Genomic DNA, 19077 nt, shown 5'->3' on the forward strand with positions numbered 1-19077 from the left:
AGAAGCGAGAAGAATGTATTCATAATCTTTAAGCTCTGTTACTCCAAACAGTAGCTGTCTGTTCCTAATTATGTAAGTAAAAAACATACCATATCAGAAGTTTTTCCCCAAATCCCTTAATTGTTTACTATGAGCAGAGCTGAATGAATACTGCAGGCAGTATATGCAACTATGAATATGTATTTTAAAACATCATTCCTGAATTCAGTTTTATTGATGTTCACAACTATTTTCACTTTCTTCACAATAGCACTCAAATCAGTATATTTTTGTTTGTGAAAAATATTCATGTGACCAGCTTGAGTAATAAAAACACCACAGGTTTGAAAAAAAAAGTGGTACGGAATCAACATGATATACTATTTGCAAACACCTGATTTGATGAATAAAATAATGAATTACCGTGTTCAAAACCACTTCTGCTTATGGACACCTAATAAATTTAAATAGGCTATATTCGTTTGCTGCACAGGTCACTAAATGTCCGTGTTCAGCTACAGAAGAATGAGATATCAGAGAAAAGGATGTCATCACACAGCAAAGAATCTGCTGCTGATTAAGAGCCCTTGTAACATTTGTTGAGGAAAAAAAAAAAATCCTCAGAAAGGTTCACTAGCTCAGAAACAGTGCTGTGCTAACAACAGCTGGCACACAGCTGGACAACTCTTGTGTGAGCAGAACAAGTATACATCTAAATACAAAATGGTGAAGCAACATACAAATATATCGAAAAGAAAGTAAACCTACTGAAGGAAGTAGAAGATGCACTCACGGTCTAGCTTGGGATGGAAAAGCTCTTCTCAATTCCCTACTCAAACAGAAACAAAGTCCTTTCAATTCAGCAGGCTGTCTATCACAACAGGTTGAGATGCTTTAAGAGAAAATTGCGCAACAAAGCTAAGGCAGATAATCATACTAATAAAGCTTCTAAGGATGTGGTTGAATCTTGAAGTTTACCAGTCCTTGAAAATCTTTTGGTAGTCACCATTATCAACCTTTTGTATATTCTTCATTATTATATAAATATTAAAATATTTTTCAAATTTTGCTTAGTTTTTGGCCTCAGTAGCAACCAGTACAAATGTGTTTCATGGTTTAATTATATACTTGATAAAAAGGAATATCCCCATACAGATTTGAATCAGCTTTCTTTCAGTTTCTCTTAATATCTTTCTCACAAGACATGGAATAATAGCTTCAAATCTATTATCCTTTACACTAACCTGTACGTCTGAGTTTTTTTGATGGGGGTGTTTGTTTTTTAAATGCTCATTCATATGACTCTTCTTCACAAAGAAAACTTTGGTCTTTTCACTTATTAATAAGAGACCTTATAATATTCCAGCTTTCTCATCAATTCTCCTCTCCTATTCCAGAACCTGTTCTGAAATTTGGCAATATTGTTTTTGAAAAGGGTTGCCAAACACTTCAGCAAACTTTCTGGATGAGGCCATACAGTATTATATATAGTGGCATTATGTTATTAGCCAGTATTGCTCTCCAATAAATTCTTTATACATCCCCAAAAGATAGCCAGCTTTTCTGAACAGCAAATTGAGAAAGTATCTTTAGCTGTAGGTTAATAATTTTCTCAGGTTTGTCACCTAAATTGATAGTTAACATAATGAGGGAGAAAATTGTTAACACAACTCGATATTATGCTCAGTTGAAGTGCTTAATGTGCTTATATCCTCTGTTATGTTTATATTTGAATTTCAAAATATTTTACCAATAGATTTGTGCATATTCAAATGAAGGAAAAGTTCATATGTTATTCAAAAGTACCTATTAGCATCTATGTGGACATCTGTGGACTTAGGTGAAGGTTCAGCAAAGCATACTGTGAAAAACAAAAAACAATCAGACAAAACATTAAAATACAAAAAAAAATCTATTTTAAAAGTAAACAAAGTTAAACCTAGGAAAAAGGAGAACATGGAAAAAAACTTTATTAATAGAAAGTAAAATGTTTTAGTAAATCAATTAAAAGGAAACAAAAACTAAACTGGAGGATTATTGCTCATCTAACAAGACAATTCAAGGGCAATTACATGAGATCTTTCAAAACAAGGCTTTTCCAAAGTGTAACAGGGAACTTAAGATCACTGTGCAAATTTTTATCTTTTTTAATTCAACTGTATGAGAAAAAAAATATTTTTGGAACAAAGTACAATTATAACCATTTTTATGCCTCATATCAAAGTGATTACCACTTTGCGGAGACTTGAAGCTTACTTTCTTCATTCAACAATAAACCTCTCTTAAACCAAGAGAAAGACACTAATAGATGGGATTTTACATTCCTCTCTTTCATTCCGAACCATGTCACAGTGAGGTTCATTTACTTATGTGGTGTTTAGATTATGCTCTTCCTAAGTTTTCATCTCAGTCTTCCTTTCCTTTAAATGCAGCTTTATATGGTCAGAACATGTGTTCTATGAACTCTCTATCCCAAATAGGAAGTATCTGCTTCTAAATCCAAAGTGTTACAAAGCCAGGCAGCTCAGTTCTGGGAGTGGCATTTCTTTTTATGCCCCACAAAATTAGACTGCCAAAGGCTTTACACACTGAGCAGAGTAATTCACTCTATAAAGGAATGAATCATTATGCTGACTTCTCAATACTTTTCATAAAAATTATGTTTGTTTTTTTTACAAATGTGCTTTATGGACAATCATAGAATGTCTACAGGTAGCAACTAAAGAGCTTTCAATGTGAAAGAATTAAGTCAGTGCTACCCCTGGAGTGCTAATGAGGTAAAAATGTGCTGAATGTTCATAGTTTCATTGAAATGAACATATTATGCTTGCTACAGGTGCACAACGCTAATTTGATTTTTGGGCAAACCATGATCAATTTGCATAATTTTAACATCCTGAAAACTGCAAACATCAGGAAAATCTGTGTGCTTCTCTGCTTGTGGCATTAAGTCATTGAATGCCTAAGAATCAATATAAACTCTTAGAATCAGAAGGGAAATCCTACTGGAGTCCTTCGTTAGCTAAATTATAGGATCAAAGCTTTGAGGCATACCAGCCCAAATCTTTTGTCTATAACTAACATAACTAAGGTAATTTCACTGTCTGCAGGACCATAACTATTTTTTCTGACCCAACAATACTTTAAAATTGGCAATTACTAATGATCCATCCACTTGGAAGACATTGCTATATGCTTATATGATAAATAAAGAACTCAAACTAAACAATATCTTGTAGGCAGGTTGTGGAGTAATTTCAAGTTTCCAATTTGCCTTAGCAATAATTGAATGTGATACAGCCCATAAATCTTTAAAGTAAAAGCACAATATTGTTATTACTTCATATTTTTTACCATTTGTCAAGTTAAATGCTTCTACATATGTTGAAATAACCTGAAATAAACACAGTAAGTAGATGAAGACACGTTTTCCATTGGTCAGTATATCCAAAGAAGTTTGTGGCTGAGAGGATGTATAAAGAACTCAAAACAAATGAATACAACATTGAGAAAATATGAATACACATCACAGAAAAACAGCATATCACATACTAGAGAATAATTACAAAGGAGTACTCACAGTTCAATCTGTATCGTTAACACTTTCTTCAAATGATTGGGTTGTGCAGATTGGGTTATCTGGCTATGGAATGATAAAATATTGATTTTAAAAAAAAAGAGTTTACTGAATACATCAGAGAACTTGATTCTGTTGTCTAAAATAAACAATTATTTGACTTTTTTTACTGCCACTATATAAGTCTGTGTGAAATTTCTGTTTTTCCTATTGCGTTGGTAACTGCACAAATGCACCCCGAAATCAAAAGCAGTAGTCAACACAAATTGTGGTCACAAAATGGCTGGAAAGAATCAGATAAAGAGCAAGACCAAAAAACAACTCCGAATTGAGTATGGCAGAGCAAGGCAAACAGTTGAAACAGCAACAGAAAAAACAGAGTATAGATCAAAGATTACATGAAGCAAACAGTAACTTGTCAGTGTTAAGAACACAACTACAATATACATCCTTCCATCAGAGAAGCATGTTTCTTTGTGAGAGACAAAAACATTCCAGATCCTGCAGAAAACTTTGAATATTCATATTGCATAGAAGGAGTAATTTACTCGATTAAGAAAACAGTCTGTCCTGGATTCTAGCTTGTTTTGGTGTTTACAGGTGGCACTAGAAGGAACTATGGAGCTAGAGCCAAAGTGTTTGAATGCTACTAACAATTGGTTGTATTAACATGTTCAGCACTGATTGCCTAGGAGGTCAGACCAAAAACATCAAGTCATCAAAACCTCATCTTCTTCTATGATTGGGTGACCTGCCTGGTGGATGAGTGAACACCTGTTGACATAGTCTACCTAGACTTCAGCAAAGCCTTTGACATGGTCTCCCATGATACTCTCCTGGAGAAGCTGGCAGCCCATGGCTTGGGCAGGTACACTCTTTGCTGGGTCAAAAATTGGCTGGATGGCCGGGCCCAGAGAGTGGTGGTGAATGGAGTGAAATCCAGCTGGTGACTGGTCACCAGTGGTGTTCCCCAGGGGTCGATGTTAGGGCCCATCCTCTTTAATATCTTTATTGATGATTTGGATGAGGGAATTGAGTGCACCCTCAGTAAGTTTGCAGATGACACCAAGTTGGGGGGAAGTGTCGATCTGCCGGAGGGTAGGAAGGCCCTGCAGAGGGACCTGGACAGGTTGGATCGACGGGCAGAGGCCAATGGGATGAGGTTCAACATGGTCAAGTGGCGTGTTCTTCATTTCCGCCACAACAACCTCATGCAGCGCTACAGGCTTGGGACAGAGTGGCTCAAAAGGATCTGGGGGTGTTGGCTGACGCTTGCCTGAACATGAACCATCAGTGTGCCCAGGTGGCCAAGAAGGCCAATGGCATCCTGGCTTGTGTCAGGAATAGTATAGCCAGCAGGAGCAGGGAGGTGATTGTCCCATTGTATTCTGCTCTGGTGAGGCCACACCTCGAGTACTGTGTTCAGCTTTGGGCCCCTCACTACAAGAAGGACATTGAGGCCCTGGAGTGTGTCCAGAGAAGGGCTATGCAGCTGGTGAAAGGCCTGGAACGCAAGTCCTGTGCGGAGCAGCTGAGGGAACTGGAGTTGTTTAGTCTGGAGAAGAGAAGGCTCAGGGGAGACCTTATTGCTCTCTACAGCTACCTGAAATGAAGTTGTGGGGAGCTGGGGGTTGGCCTCTTCTCCCAGATAACCAGTGATAGGGCTAGAGGGAATGTCCTCAAGTTGTGCGAGGGGAAGTTCAGGTTGGAAATTAGGGGACATTTCTTCTCAGAAAGAGTAGTCAGGCATTGGAACAGGTTACCCAGGAAGGTGGTGGAGTCACTGTCCCTGGGGGTGTTTAAGGAAAGTTTGGACGTGGTGTTTATAGATGGTTTAGTGGGTGATTGTGGCGTAATGACCACAGGGATACCAGAGTTTCTTTTAGGATCAGTAACTCCTTCTACCTTTTTTGAGGACAGGCTTCCTGCTTATACCATTAGCTCTACAAGTGGTACTTTTCCACTAACTATTCATTGGTTAACAACTTTGCCCGGCAACAGCAAACATTTAGCAACTTCCATGTCTTAACAGTTGGAGAACAAGCAATTTGAGAAGGCAAGGCCTCTCCTGAATCACCCTTCTTTGTTCCTTCTAATTTGTTTACATTCCTCATGGCTTCATCATCAGGAGTCCGATTTCATCACCAACCAAAGGGCTTGTCGACCCCCATGGCATAAGATGCCCAGGTATTTACGATTTGTCCTATACCTCATTATTTCTTTTCTGACCCCAGGCAAAATGCTCCATCATCAGGCAACTTTGATTTGTTTCCTTGTACCTAGTTTCTACTTGTCTTTTAATTATTGTTGTTTATTTCTTGCTCCTCACCCCTCCTTCATCCTGTTCTTGATTTCCCACAATAACGTTTTCTTTTGTAACTTTGGTTGCTCGCTTTTTTCTAACCACTTCGACTACAGTGACTGTATTCTCTCTAACTGTCTTCTCTGATGATTTTCAGTTTGTCTTTCATTTGGGCCTTGGAATGTTATTGGACCTTTGTTTGCCTCCTCTAGTCTACTACTTTCTTCTGCACTATCTTAGAAACACCTGAACTATTAGAGCTAAGATAACACTGGACTCTCAAGACCGATTGTGGGGACTAAACAAAAATAAACTGAATGAAGCTTTTAAACTAATAGTAATTACTACTGCAATTTCTTGGAAAGGCAACTCTCACATCCCTTAGTGAAAGGCATCTCAACAATAAAACTGTCCTGAAGGGTAAAAATGCTAGCCATCTGACACACTGTGGTATTCCCTTAGTGAATCTCTTAAGCAGGTTCATCATTTACGGTTTAAACGTTGATGATCTCAACTACCTATCTGCAGCTTCATACCACAAATATTCCTCTGCTTTGATGCCTTAGTAATTTTCACCAACATTAACAATTACAGCAATTTTTGAATCAGAGGATATCTTCTGATTACTAGGAAATTATACCCTTATGAAAAGTAATGTATTTTTAGTATACTTGGCACACTTTTAGTAGAGCTAAGTATGTGTAGAATACTTGAATTATAGCAAGTATACTCATTTTTCATAAGTGTAGAGTGACACATTATAAAACAAATTATTATAATCAGAGATTTTCTTGAAGCTATCAAAGGGCTTGATTCAAAATGGGATAAGTTCTTCCTAGTACCCTCAGCCCACATTAGCGGGTAGTGGGAACTGAGGGCACTCAGCACCTTCAAGGGAAGTTCCCAAGTAAGATCCAATCCTGCAGCTGTGCAAGATGCAATTTCTTTGATTGCTTCTACTAATTTGCATACTACATCTATGATTTGGGCACACAGATAATTCACACTAGAATATCCTGTCATTCTGCCAGCCTTATAGACTTGTTATACATTGTTTTTCAATTTGCAAGGTCTTTGGAAAAGAGCTTCTTGTTTTATCTAGGCAGCTCCTGCCATCCTAGGAAAGAGGATGATGAGGTGAAGACTGGTGATGATGAATGGATTTCATGAAAATTTATAAAAATGACACACAAATGACACTTAAAAATTTAACGTTAATTACATTGGTTACATATGAGTCAGAATTTAGTCAGACTTAAAAAGGAATTATGAGAAATTATGAGTAACATTTATAAAAGACTGTTAAATATTAAGAGTTTTGAAAGTAATATTAAGCAAAGTATTTTGGGGTTTAAAATATTCTCAGATTCAAATTAATCCCAGTTCTGTTTGCTGTGGGATTTCTTAAAGATTTCTTTCAAGCATATGATTCCACAGAATGTTACAGACGAAATAAGCTTCGAAGTACTTAGTGGACACTGTCCACTTAATGACAACATGCAAAAGATTGTTGTTCTCTTCAATTCTTCTTTTCTAAGGGGTTGCCTATGCTTTACTTCTTAAAAGCTGTTATAAAGACATAAAAAGCAAACATTTGAACTAAAGAAGACTCACCTGTTCAAAAATCATTTATTTTCTTAAATTTTTGCAATCAAAAGCATTAATTGGCACCTCCCTCCAGAAGTGGGGAAAGGGAGAGAGAGGTGCTAATCCCTTCCCCCAGTAATCAGTAATAGGAGTTGTGGGAACAGCACAAAGCTGTGCCAGGGAGATTTAGGCTGGATATTAGGAAAATATTCTTTATAATGAGCATGGTCAAACACTGGAATGGGCTTCATAGCGAGGTGACATTAATAATATGTTTTATCTTTTGGTTAGCACTGAAGTGGTCAGGCAGTTGGACTTGATGATCTTTGTAGATCCATTCCAACTGAACTATTCTATTCTATTCTATTCTATTCTATTCTATTCTATTCTATTCTATTCTATTCTATTCTATTCTATTCTATTCTATTCTATTCTATTCTATTCTATTCTATTCCATTCCATTCCATTCCATTCCATTCCATTCCATTCCATTCCATTCCATTCCATTCCATTCCATTCCATTCCATTCCATTCCATTCTAATGCTATGCTATGCTGTCCTGTCCTGTCCTGTCCTGTCCTGTCCTATAATTGCATGGTGTTTACATGTATTATTTCTAAATTCAAGCCTGTCATGGAAGTCCTTGAGATGTAGCTGTCACCACGCATAAATATTTGATATGTTATTTCATGTTACCACATAATATTCACAGATTAAAAAAAAATAAATAAAAAATAAAAAAAGCTTTTTTTTTTTTTTTGAGACCTGAACATAGGGGATACTTTTAAAATTAGTAATTTTTGATCTCTGCATTTTTGAGACTAGCCTCTTGAGACAATTTCACATCAACCTTACCAATCTCTGCATTTTTGAGACTAACCTCTTGAGACAATTTCACATCAACCTTAACAAGCTGTTCCGTAAAAAAACTTCTTCTATAACAACCTTCTCATTAACAATTAATATCAAACTAAATATGCTTTAGAAGCCAGTGGACTTACCACTGTTCTCTGTTTTACCATGCTTTTCCCAGTTGATTTATAGTGGTTGTCAAATCCAAATGTATATAGTGAGAAGGATGTTTTACACCACTTTGACTTTCTTCATGGAGCTTCAGTGAGAAAACCATTGCCACTTGTATTGTATCATAATCTATTCTAGAACCTACTCAAGATTCATCAACAGGACTATCTGAAAAATGACTTTCTGTACCGCTCATAAGAGCTAATATGGGGTCTTTCATTACAGATTTCTCCTGGTGATGTGTACTGTTGTGTCCATCAACCCTTGTGCAAGGAGGGAGTTAGAACTGTTATGTGCAAAAGTATCTGTTATGTGCAAAAGTATGTGATATCTTCAGGTTTGAGTTTTAGAGCCATCAAACTTCATGATGTTTTTGTAACTAGTTTTCTTTTTAAATGCACTTTATGGAAAATTAAAGTCCTGGTAGCTCCTTTGTTCTTTACACTGCATTTTCCTCCATGATGATTATGTTGTACTAATACAATTATCTTCACACTCAGTTTTCCTCTCATTTCATGAAAAAACCCTCACAGGTTGGATATGCAAATACCAAAAAACTTCCAATTCAATATTTCACATTTTATAGATATAGATACCATTGATACTTATGGTTTGCACAAGTCTATTTTTCTTACAGCTTTAAACAGTTCTCTGCAATGAAGCTACCATGCCAAGAAAAATGGCATTTATATTTACCTTGAGGATCAAATGGGGATTTTCATCAAGATGTTACTTGTTACTGTTATATTCTCTTGAATATGCTTCATGTTAAGTTTTTGCTATTACAGTAAACATAAGAAAGCAGTGATGTTCAGAAAAATGTGTAAGTCTTGAAATGGTTTGTGGTTAACTGAGATTTTGAACTTACCAAGTCCACAAATATCTTCTGATTAACAACATGCCTACAAATTTTCTAATCATGTTAGATTTCTTTGGACATGTTAGACTTTCTTTGGACAAAACTACTTTTATAGTCCCAAAGCCACATATAAAGATTCTCCAATGATAAATGATTCTCCAATTTTCTCAGTTGGAATATTAGATCACTAAACACAAGTGACACCTTCTGAAATAGCAGAAGACTTGGAAGTATCATTAAATGCACTGGCATTAAATGCACTGGGTATAAGGTCAATAAATATTTTAAATCCTCATAAGTATGCTCTTTTACTTTATTATTTTTCAGAATTGGTTTCAAGCAAGATTTTAAAATCTTGATCCTCCAAAGTTAGGCATAAGCAAGCTCCAAATATGCATTTTCCAGAGAAACTATCAAATTCAATTCACGCGTAGTTAGTTGTTTCTTGGTTCTCTTTCCTGAATTCAGTCATACACCGGAATCAAATACCTCCAGTACTGTATTTGATTATGTGCTGCAATTTGTTTTGTTGAATTGTATAGTTTTGTCTCTCTCTTTTAGTTCAAGATTTTCAAGTATTTCATTACACGTATCTTTTACTTTCTTCTTACTTTAGATCTACCCATACTTTCTTCACCCACACCTGAGACTGACCAGTAATGTAGCAATTAATATGCAGAAATTATGTCTTTCTTTCCTCATATTTCTTTAAACTTCACTGGCTGTATACAGATACAGATACTAGTTCTGCTATACCGGTCTGTGTTTTGTCTGTTTTCCACTCTAGACCAACTTCAAAAGATACCAATGAATCATTAAAAAAAAAGAAAAAAGTTGCTGAATGTCTTCTATGAGAACTTGTATTCAAATAGGCAATGGGTCAGCTTTGTATTGGGCCTGAAGCTCTTCTCAAAGATTTATTTTTTTATAGAAAGATTACTGATAGTAGTTCCAGAAAAGGGAAGGACATCAGAAATGTGGAATGCTTATAACCACAGCAGAACTTTGAGGTATCCCCAAAACCTAACTGCCCTGTTTATTGAATGTTACCCTGGACCACTCCAGCAAAGAAACAGATTTTCTCTCTCTAAAATCTTTAAAACAATTCCTGCTGTCTCTGTCACAGAAATAACTTTCTCCCTCCTCATATCTTTCTCACGCCTACCTAGATAACCAATGTTCTCCAGAAAGACTTTTAGTTTGATTTTAATTCTTGTGGGCTTTTTTGTTTATTTGTTTGTTTTCTCAGCAGAATGATCCATATTCCTTATGCACCTCCTTGACTGTGTGCTTACTTCTTATTAGCTCTGACAGCCATGCCAATTGCATGTACATGCCTAAAAGACAGCTCCAGCATTCACTTCAACTTGCCAACAAATCTCTTATTTAAAATCACAACTGTTGGACAATTTCACATATGTACCTTTTAATGACTCAAAGGCACTTTGTTCTGACAATATACATCCACCCAAAAGATCTCAAACTTGCAAGTTGTATAATGTACTACATTCCCTTTGACAGCATATATGATTGGGTTGTTTCCAAGAATATCATTACTGCTGTTATCTCTTTACTGTTCAAAATCTATAAATATTTTGGTGTAACACACAACACTATTTTATGCAGTAGAAAGTCAGGTTTCTGTAAGGCCATGTGCTTCTTACAAGATATTCCATACACTTGTCAAACTGAGAGACCTGTAAAGAGAGATGGTTTGGGATTCACATTTCTTCTTTATTTTATTTTTATTTTTATTTTTATTTTTATTTTTATTTTTATTTTTATTTTTATTTTTATTTTTATTTTTATTTTTATTTTTATTTTTATTTATTTTTGTGCTGCTTCAGAATGAATCAACTATTACACCACATGCTGCAACAATTGCTGAGAATGCCAAAAGTAATACATTTTTTTTTCTAAAACTCAACCAAAACCACCATTAAATTAAGGAAATCTCCCAACATCTCCCTGTATCTTCCCAGCTCACTTAATGTCTCATCACTTTCTTTCTTTGTAGGCTCTTCCCATATATTCTCCCACTGTGGCAAGCTTCTTGCTACAGATTTAGAGAAATATGAACATCCTCTGGCTACAGGTGGCACAACTGATCTGTCCCCCTGTTTGAAGGTGGAAGAAACCTCCACCTGTGCCAGCACATCTATGCAGATAACTGACTGCCAACATGGACTGGGCTTTGGTTTTGACATTGCCTATCAAAGAGCATGTGCTGCTTTATTATGTGTTCACCATGAGCTAAATAAAAATTAGGCGGCAGTTAGAAAACACTATTTTTTTACATAATATATAAGTACTAACATATCAGGTTACAATTTTGCTCCTTTAAAAATGTGTCTTTTTGTTATATTGAAGCCTACAATTTATATGCTTTTCATAGCAGGAGATATTTGCTCCTTGCTCTGTTCACATAGGTCAAGTTACTAGAATTGTCAAGAGAAATTCTCACTCTATATTTAAAAATAAGTGGATATGGATATCATCTGGCTGAATAAAAAGGAAGTCTGATTATGCTGTATGTACTGCAGATACATTGCACATCTAGCAAGTTTTTATTCTTGTTCCTTAACATGTTGCTTGGTTACTTCATCAAACTTGTCATATGGGAGAATGCCTGTTTCATTAAAAAAAATAAAAGAAATCATAAGGCTAACTTCTCTGGGACTGAGGTGGGAGAACAAGGGTTGTTTTTTTTTTTTACATTTACTTCTGAAGTTTCAGTTCAAAACTAAATTGTTAATGGCTGTTTTCAGCCCAGAAAACACCAAGTATGGCTGCACACACCACTCTCAAGGGATTCTGGGATGCCTAATGCTGGAGTGCCCTTGTGACTCTTTCAGTTTAACAAGCATAGCCCATATTTTCAAGAGCTGCCAGGACCTTGGCAAACGCTACAAACAGATCACAATCGTCGTCTTTGTGTATGCCCCTGAGTACAAAGCTTGAAGGCTGCCATCTAGAAAAAAATGAGTACGTTTGGTATGACCAACTAGCTTCCAGGCAGATAAAAACAATCTTAAGAAGCATTAAATTTCCTGAATAGTTTGCAAGCGTGGGGAGGCAGCATGCATTGAGATGGGTTTAAAACTACATCAGAGAGATTGCTGGCTTTCCAAAAGACTTTTCCTGTGGTCCAAAAGGTAAAATGTTGTCGGAAGACCGTACTTTCATATTCCCACAGCCTTTGCAGACTCCTGCAAGCTTCACATGTGGAAACAATGGAAGGCCCCCATCGCCCCACACAAAGAAGTGGCTTGGCTGGGGAGGTGGCAAGGAAGCCACATCTGCAGGGGGGAGAGATGGGGCACGGTGGGCACCTCTGCCACGGCACGCAAAGGAAATCGCTGCCCCCAGCCTCACTCAGGAGAAGGACCGAGGCTCCCCCACCCACCCCCGTTGCCCATGCCTGCCCTCCCCTCCCCAGCCCTCCAGACCGGCAGAGGCGACCCCTCCCTGGGCCGTGCCCCTCTGCGGCGGCGTGGCCCTGAGGGGCGGCGGTGCCGAGCGGGCCTTTTTGCGAGGGGATGTAGGGATTTTTGGGGGGTCTGCAGCGACCGCGGCACCGCCCCCGGCGGGCAGACGGGCGCGGCGGCGTCACGCGGCGGAACCGCCCCCCGCTCCCGGCGGCCGCCCCCACCCGCCGCCGCCGCCGCCGCGCACCCGCAGCATCGCCCGCTCCGTCGGCAAGCGGCAGAGGCAGCCCCCGGCTGGCCGCGCCTTCCCCGGCCCGCGGCACGCCGCGCAGGTAAAGGCGGAGCGGCGGCGAGGAGGACGAGCCCCGCTTTACGGAGCCGGCGGCGGCGGAGGAGGAGGAGGAAGAGGAGGAGGAGGAGGAGGAGGAGGAGGAGGAGGCGCGAGAGGCTGGTGGGTTTGCATGCGGCGTTGTGGAGAGGTAGATGGCGGGGAGAAGAGATGGTGGAGCGGAGGGAGAAGTTAAAGGTTGGATGCGGTAATTTATTATCCCTTGCAAAAGCGGGTGGGGGGTGGGATCTGCGAGGCTTAAGGAATAAAATCGATCTGCTGCATGTTTTCCCTGGCGTGAGATGCTTCGGTGAAATGCGAATACGGGGCAGCGACGGGAATGAATATCGCAATATGATTGTTATTTCTCGGCGGCAGCCTGGAAAAGGCGAGGGGCTTGTGCAGGAAGTGCATGGATAATTTGGGACATTTTCTATTGTGAGCCAGAAGAATGAAGGCAGCCGGCTTCCTTGATATGTGTTTGGAACTGTTCAGGTTCCTGCTGATGGTATGCATTTTTGAGGGAGTGGAAATTATATCATGAACGTATTAAAATAAATACGTTTGCAGGCTGGAAAGGTAGCAAAATCGATCATTCCAGCCGCCAAGGAAAGAATTTGATTCTAGAAATTACGTAGAAATGAAGGGAAAAGATTAATGAGGCTGTTAAGTCTGCTTTTGAATTAGAGCGCTTCTCCCTTTGGCTGCAGCAAGGTTGTTTTTCAGATCCTTTTATTTCATCCGGTAATTTGTGAACTCTCTGGTCTTCCCCGCACCCAGAGACAATGCCGTGTATTTTATACAATAAGGATTCTGCCAAGGATTGTGCATGCCAACCGACCTGGCATTTATTAAGGATTTATTGACCTATGGGTGTCTCTCTCTCTCTTTCTAATTTGAAAAGGCTCAATCGGGGCACCTGTGACTAAATCATAATTTTTAAAGAAAAAATGGTTGTAGGGGGGTTGGGGAAGCATATTAATTGACTGGTGAGGCACTGGATGCAATAGCTACATTTATGTTGATTTGTGTGGATTTCTCACATGTGTATACATACGTACATCACCGGGAGGGATATCTGGTAATTTAGACCCCATTTGAGACATATATATATCTTAAAAAAATTGTCCTCCTTTGAGAATGAGTGTCCCTCTGCTTTGGAAATGACTAGACAAGACAGTGCTGTTTATTGACAGTGTGTGTAAATTATATCAGCAGTAATAAATAGGCAATTGTTATTTTTTTTTCCTTGGGTCTTTTCTCTTTGCTTTTCAATCTTTCCATTTTTTTCCTTCCTTTTTTTTTTTTCTTCCTTTCTTTCTTCCATTCCCTCTTTGTCTCTCTTGTGATTTTTTTTTTTTTTTCCTCTTTCTCTCTCTTGCTGGTGCTCTGCGTGTGAGTGAGAGGGGAAGGCAGGCGCGCCGCAGACAGAGGCAGGCAGCGGGCAGGGATGCTCTCGAGGTGGGATCCCCGCTCGGCGGCTCTCCGCGGACACCTGTAGGGATCGCTCTGGCACGCACGGCGGGCGCGCACACACTCACACGCGCACGCCCGCGCGCGCGTTCCTGCCTGGCTCCCCTCCCGGCGCACACCACAGCCTTCTGCCACCCTCCTGCCGTGCTCCGCAGCCGCACTCGCACCTTTGCCTCTTCCCTCCGTGCTCCCCCGCGCAGGCACCGTGCGCGCAGGGAGCCGCGCCGCCCCGCTCACCTGGCGCCCCCGGCCTCTGCCGCATGCGCTCCCCACCCGTCTTCCCCCCTGGGGCGCCCAGATCCCCGCTAACCTTTCCGCTCCCCCCTCCCTCCCCCGCCCCCTCCGGGCTGTGCATCCCTCGCCTCTTCCCCGGGCCTTAACCCCCCGAGATGCACACCGCCAAGCCATTTCCCACGCCGGCAACCCGTCCGCGCACGCCGTGTGCCCCCCAGGACCCGCCCCGCCGCATCCCATCGCACCCCACACCCCCTCCCGCTCCGCCGGCTTTCCCTCCGCCGCAGCGGGTACCCGCGGCCGCCCTCCTTCCCCCTCCCCTCCTCCGGTGCACCCACTCGTGTGCGGCCACCCCCCCCCCCCCCCCCGGCACTCACGTCCCCCTGTCGGTGCGGAGGCTGCGGGGCGGGGGCCGGTGCGGAGCCCCCGGGTGCCGCCGCCCCGTCGGGGCCGCGTAGGGCGGAGCTGTTCCGGGTGCTGAAGCCCGGAGCGGTGCCTGCTGCGGAGCGGCGGCGCGGTGCTGTGCCGCCAGCCCCCGGCACCCCGACGGCGGCCACCGGCAGCCGGGTGGCTCTGGATGAGCGAGGGTGGGCCTGGGGGGAGGCCGCGGGTAGCCCGGTTCCCTCGACGGGCCCTGGTGGGCACCGCGTTTTTCGGAGGAGCTGCCGGATATTTGATGTCGAGAGGTGGAAAACCTGGGTTTCTCTGATGCCCTGCAGTGCACGGTGCTGCCCGGTGCTGGTTGGCACGGCTGGGCTCTGCCCGTGAAGTTTTGGGGGGGGGGGGTGGTTCTTGCTTTCCTTTCGCTGCTCTTGCCGCCTCGCATGTGACAAATAATAAAAATAAACGTGTTGACATTTAGAGGAATGAAATTAAATATAAAGAGAGAGTAGGAGGTGACTTAGCGGCTCCGAACGTGTCAGGTGCAGGCAGCTGAGGTGTGTGCCTGTTTTCGAGCAGGTTTTTGCTCTGCCAGGCTCGTCCCTGCCCTCCCGCCCTCCCCCACCAGCCCAGCAAAGGGCTTGGCAGCCGTTCTGGATGTGATATTCTGCCTAAGTGCTGCTGGCTAAGAAGTGGGAGGGAGGTGAAGGGGAAGCAGTGGGTGGGGGAGGTGTCGGAGATCCACTCCTCCATCAGGAGAGATCTGCTAATACATACCTTCCAGAAAAGATACCGCGGCTTGGGGGAGAAAAATAGAGAGGGGAGCCTCTCTGCTGAAATGCTTTGAATGCAGAGACCTCTTCAGAGGAAGAGAGTGAACTGTGGCATATATATGATTTTTAAAACGGAGTGTCCTTTTAAATAAGGGCAACTGAGTAAACATACATAAAATGCTGCAACCCATTTCAGAAGACTAACACCTGGGATTAGCTGATCTGCATTGTGAATAATGTCAACATCAGAGCTGTCTTGAATTGGATTTTCCCTGCCATAACAGAGAATATCAGCAGCAAAAGAAACCAGGTGGCAGGGAAAAATGTGGTTTGAAATTTTCAAAAAGACTTCTAAGAAACCGTTGCAATTCTTTCCACACCCCATGAAAATAAACCAGTAGGTGTGCCACATACGGCGAAACCTGCCAGTTCCTGCTGGGAGCTCAGTCCACTTTATATGTTTTTGAGCTGTAGTAGAATGAACTAGAACCAGGCTTGGTACCATCATCTGCATTAATAGGACCCTATAGCTTCACAGGTGCAGCTATTTCTATAAATAAATTAAACCAAATAGCAGGATAAATAAAATCTCTTCAGGAACCTTTTCTTTTGAACATCAGTATTGTAATAATAAAATATGCTACTAAAATATTTCAAAGTTTTGGAATGGTAAGTAGTTTACATATAGATTATTCCATAAAAATGCAATCTAGTGTAAGCATATACTTAAGATTTAAGTTTAGCACTGCACGTTATTATGATTTCTCAGTAACTCCAAAATTACAGCAGCAGCAGTTCATTTTCCTAACGTTGAACAGCAGTTCAAATAAAAAATTAATCACAAATGTACACTATTGATCAACTTATGATTTAATACATTATTAGTCATCATTTCTTATTATTCTGTTTCAATTCCTTGCAGATTAGAAACAAAAACAACAGAGGAATTCACCCCCCTGGATCTTAGTCTTGGCCTTTTGCAAGCGAGCAGAAGAGGAGCTGTCAGGCTTTGCAAGTCAAGTAGCCACTCGGCTGTTTGACAGCTTCTGGGTTTCAACCCCATTGGGATTGAGGCAGCTCAGGAAACCATGAGCGATGAGTCTTGTCGTCTGCTGACGCTGCTCTAGCACCATGGCAGACAGTCCGTGATCTGACAAGAGGATACGTCTTAGGGAGGCAGCACTGGGATCGGTAATTGGCTTCCTGGGAAACTACAGCTGGTGGATAGGATGTAAAAAGAGGTGCATGTACACTGGGATATTGCTGCAGTCTTGGCGAGCTACTGGATCCACTTGGAAAAAAGGATTTTGCCACCAGTTTTGGTTTTTCTCCCGCTTTGGTAATGTTGGCTTTGGGGAAAATTTTTGCTGACTCACCCACCCCCAGACATCTTTTGCCAAGCCTGGCTGACCAGTGAAGAAACCCACCAGCACCTTCTCCCCTGTGGCAGACCGGTGGGGCACCTTCCCTTCCCGGTGCCCCACTTCATCCAGCGGGGCACCCACAGCCCCCCCGTCCCAGGACGGGGGTGAGCGTGCCTGAACCTCCAAGCGTGGCTGGTGCCCGGCAAGATTTTACCCTGTCTGCCACCGGGGCCCCAGCGCCGCCCCCCGCCGGCACTGCCGCCCCGCTCACCCGTCCCAGGCCGCGCAGGATGGGGGCGGCACTGGTGCGGCGTGGGGGCTGCCTACTGCTCTGGCTGGCCCTGCTGTTGGGCTGCTGGGCTGAGTTGGGCAGTGGGCTGGAGTTCCCGGGGGCCGAGGGGCAGTGGACCCGCTTCCCCAAGTGGAACGCCTGCTGTGAGAGTGAGATGAGCTTCAACATGAAGACGCGCAGCTCCAGTGGGCTGGTGCTCTACTTTGATGATGAGGGCTTCTGCGACTTCCTGGAACTCATCCTCACCCAGGGTGGGCGGCTGCAGCTCAGCTTCTCCATCTTCTGCGCTGAGCCCGCCACTCTCCTGTCTGACACTGCTGTCAACGATAATCTCTGGCATGCTGTGGTCATTCGCCGCCACTTCAAGAACACCACACTGATCATCGACCGGGCTGAGGCAAAGTGGGTGGAGGTGAAGTCCAAGCGGCGGGACATGACTGTGTTCAGTGGCCTATTCTTAGGGGGGCTCCCGCCAGAGCTGCGGTCAGCAACACTAAAGCTGACACTCTCCTCTGTCAAAGACCGGGAGCCCTTCAAGGGCTGGATAACGGACGTGCGGGTCAACTACACACAGACATCGCCAGTGGAGAGCCAGGAGGTGCGGCTGGATGATGAGCAAAGCCGCCTGTGTGCCCGGGAGGACGTTTGCCTCAACGGGGGCGTCTGCTCAGTGCTCAACGACCAGGCCGTCTGTGACTGCTCCCAAACAGGCTTTCGGGGGAAGGACTGCAGTGAAGGTAAGACACCATCTCAGCTTGCCCCACTGCCCCCTTTGCGTAATGGAGGGGACGGGTAGGAGGCCAGGCCTGCATGGAGTTTCATCTGTACAAGTGGGTCTCGCTCCCTTCCCCAGTGACTCCCTGCTGCCTCCCCTTTTCCCTGCCTTCCTCCCCCCACGTGTCTCTGTGGCAGACCATGGTGCCATCACTCCTCTGTTCTCTGCGAGGGTGGGTGATGGGAGGAGGATTTCATCTGGGTGTCTTCCCACGGCAGAATGTGATGTGGGGTTGTCCTGGGCAGAGGAAGGACAGGGCCTTGGTGCCAGGTGCTACCCAGGCAGGAGGGGGTGGCCGATGTCACACTTGGCCAGAGTCAAAGGAGGGGGTGGGCATGCTTGTAATGAGCAGCTGGTGGCAATTAATTCTGGGAACAGGGGAAGCGACAGGGAGAATTCTACTGGTTCAAGTGCAAAGGTGACCTGGGTTTGTTTTCGTAGGGTAGTGGAGACCCAGAGTCTGTTTTGTATTGATATCTACTTCTGTTACATCATTGGAATAAAACCAGTGATTTATTTGGGAATTCTTTAAATTGTTGTTGGGGAGGAGGGGGACTAGACAGAGGATTATAGTTTTACACAAATGTGAACAGTACTTCTTTGCAATGTATTCAGACATTTGGAATGCCAGGCTTAGAGAGAAGACAAAAGGGCATGGGGGAAGTATATACTCCAAGACTACAAAATTACTGGGTAGTTATA

The 19077-nt window shown here is 42.7% G+C and overlaps 1 protein-coding gene and 1 long non-coding RNA gene across 41 annotated transcripts in view; one reads left to right on the forward strand and one right to left on the reverse strand.

Moving 5' to 3' along the window:
- Positions 1-494: 494 nt before the first annotated feature.
- On the reverse strand, positions 495-5737 carry LOC308191502. The gene is made up of 3 exons (XR_013948071.1): positions 3560-5737; positions 1786-1840; positions 495-808 (listed from the first exon to the last, which is right to left on the reverse strand). It is a non-coding gene; the product is annotated as an uncharacterized lncRNA (long non-coding RNA).
- Positions 5738-12984: 7247 nt separating this feature from the next.
- Positions 12985-19077, forward strand: part of NRXN1 (neurexin 1) — a 725132-nt gene continuing 719039 nt past the window's right edge. For 37 of the 40 annotated variants that reach the window (XR_013948050.1, XM_080583893.1, XM_080583926.1 and 34 more), the window contains exons 1-2: positions 13193-13281; positions 16867-18337. Coding sequence is in view for 39 of the 40 variants with exons in the window: in XM_080583893.1 (XP_080440019.1) it covers positions 17599-18337 (739 nt within the window). In the remaining variant the exon portion in view is untranslated. Of the gene's footprint in view, positions 13292-16866; positions 18338-19077 lie in introns of all 40 variants that reach the window. The other 3 variants (XM_080583915.1, XM_080583904.1, XM_080583905.1) reach the window with 3 other exon arrangements.

This window comes from Anser brachyrhynchus, assembly GCF_964034855.1.
Source record: "Anser brachyrhynchus genome assembly, chromosome: 3".
Taxonomy (NCBI): Eukaryota; Metazoa; Chordata; class Aves; order Anseriformes; family Anatidae; genus Anser; species Anser brachyrhynchus.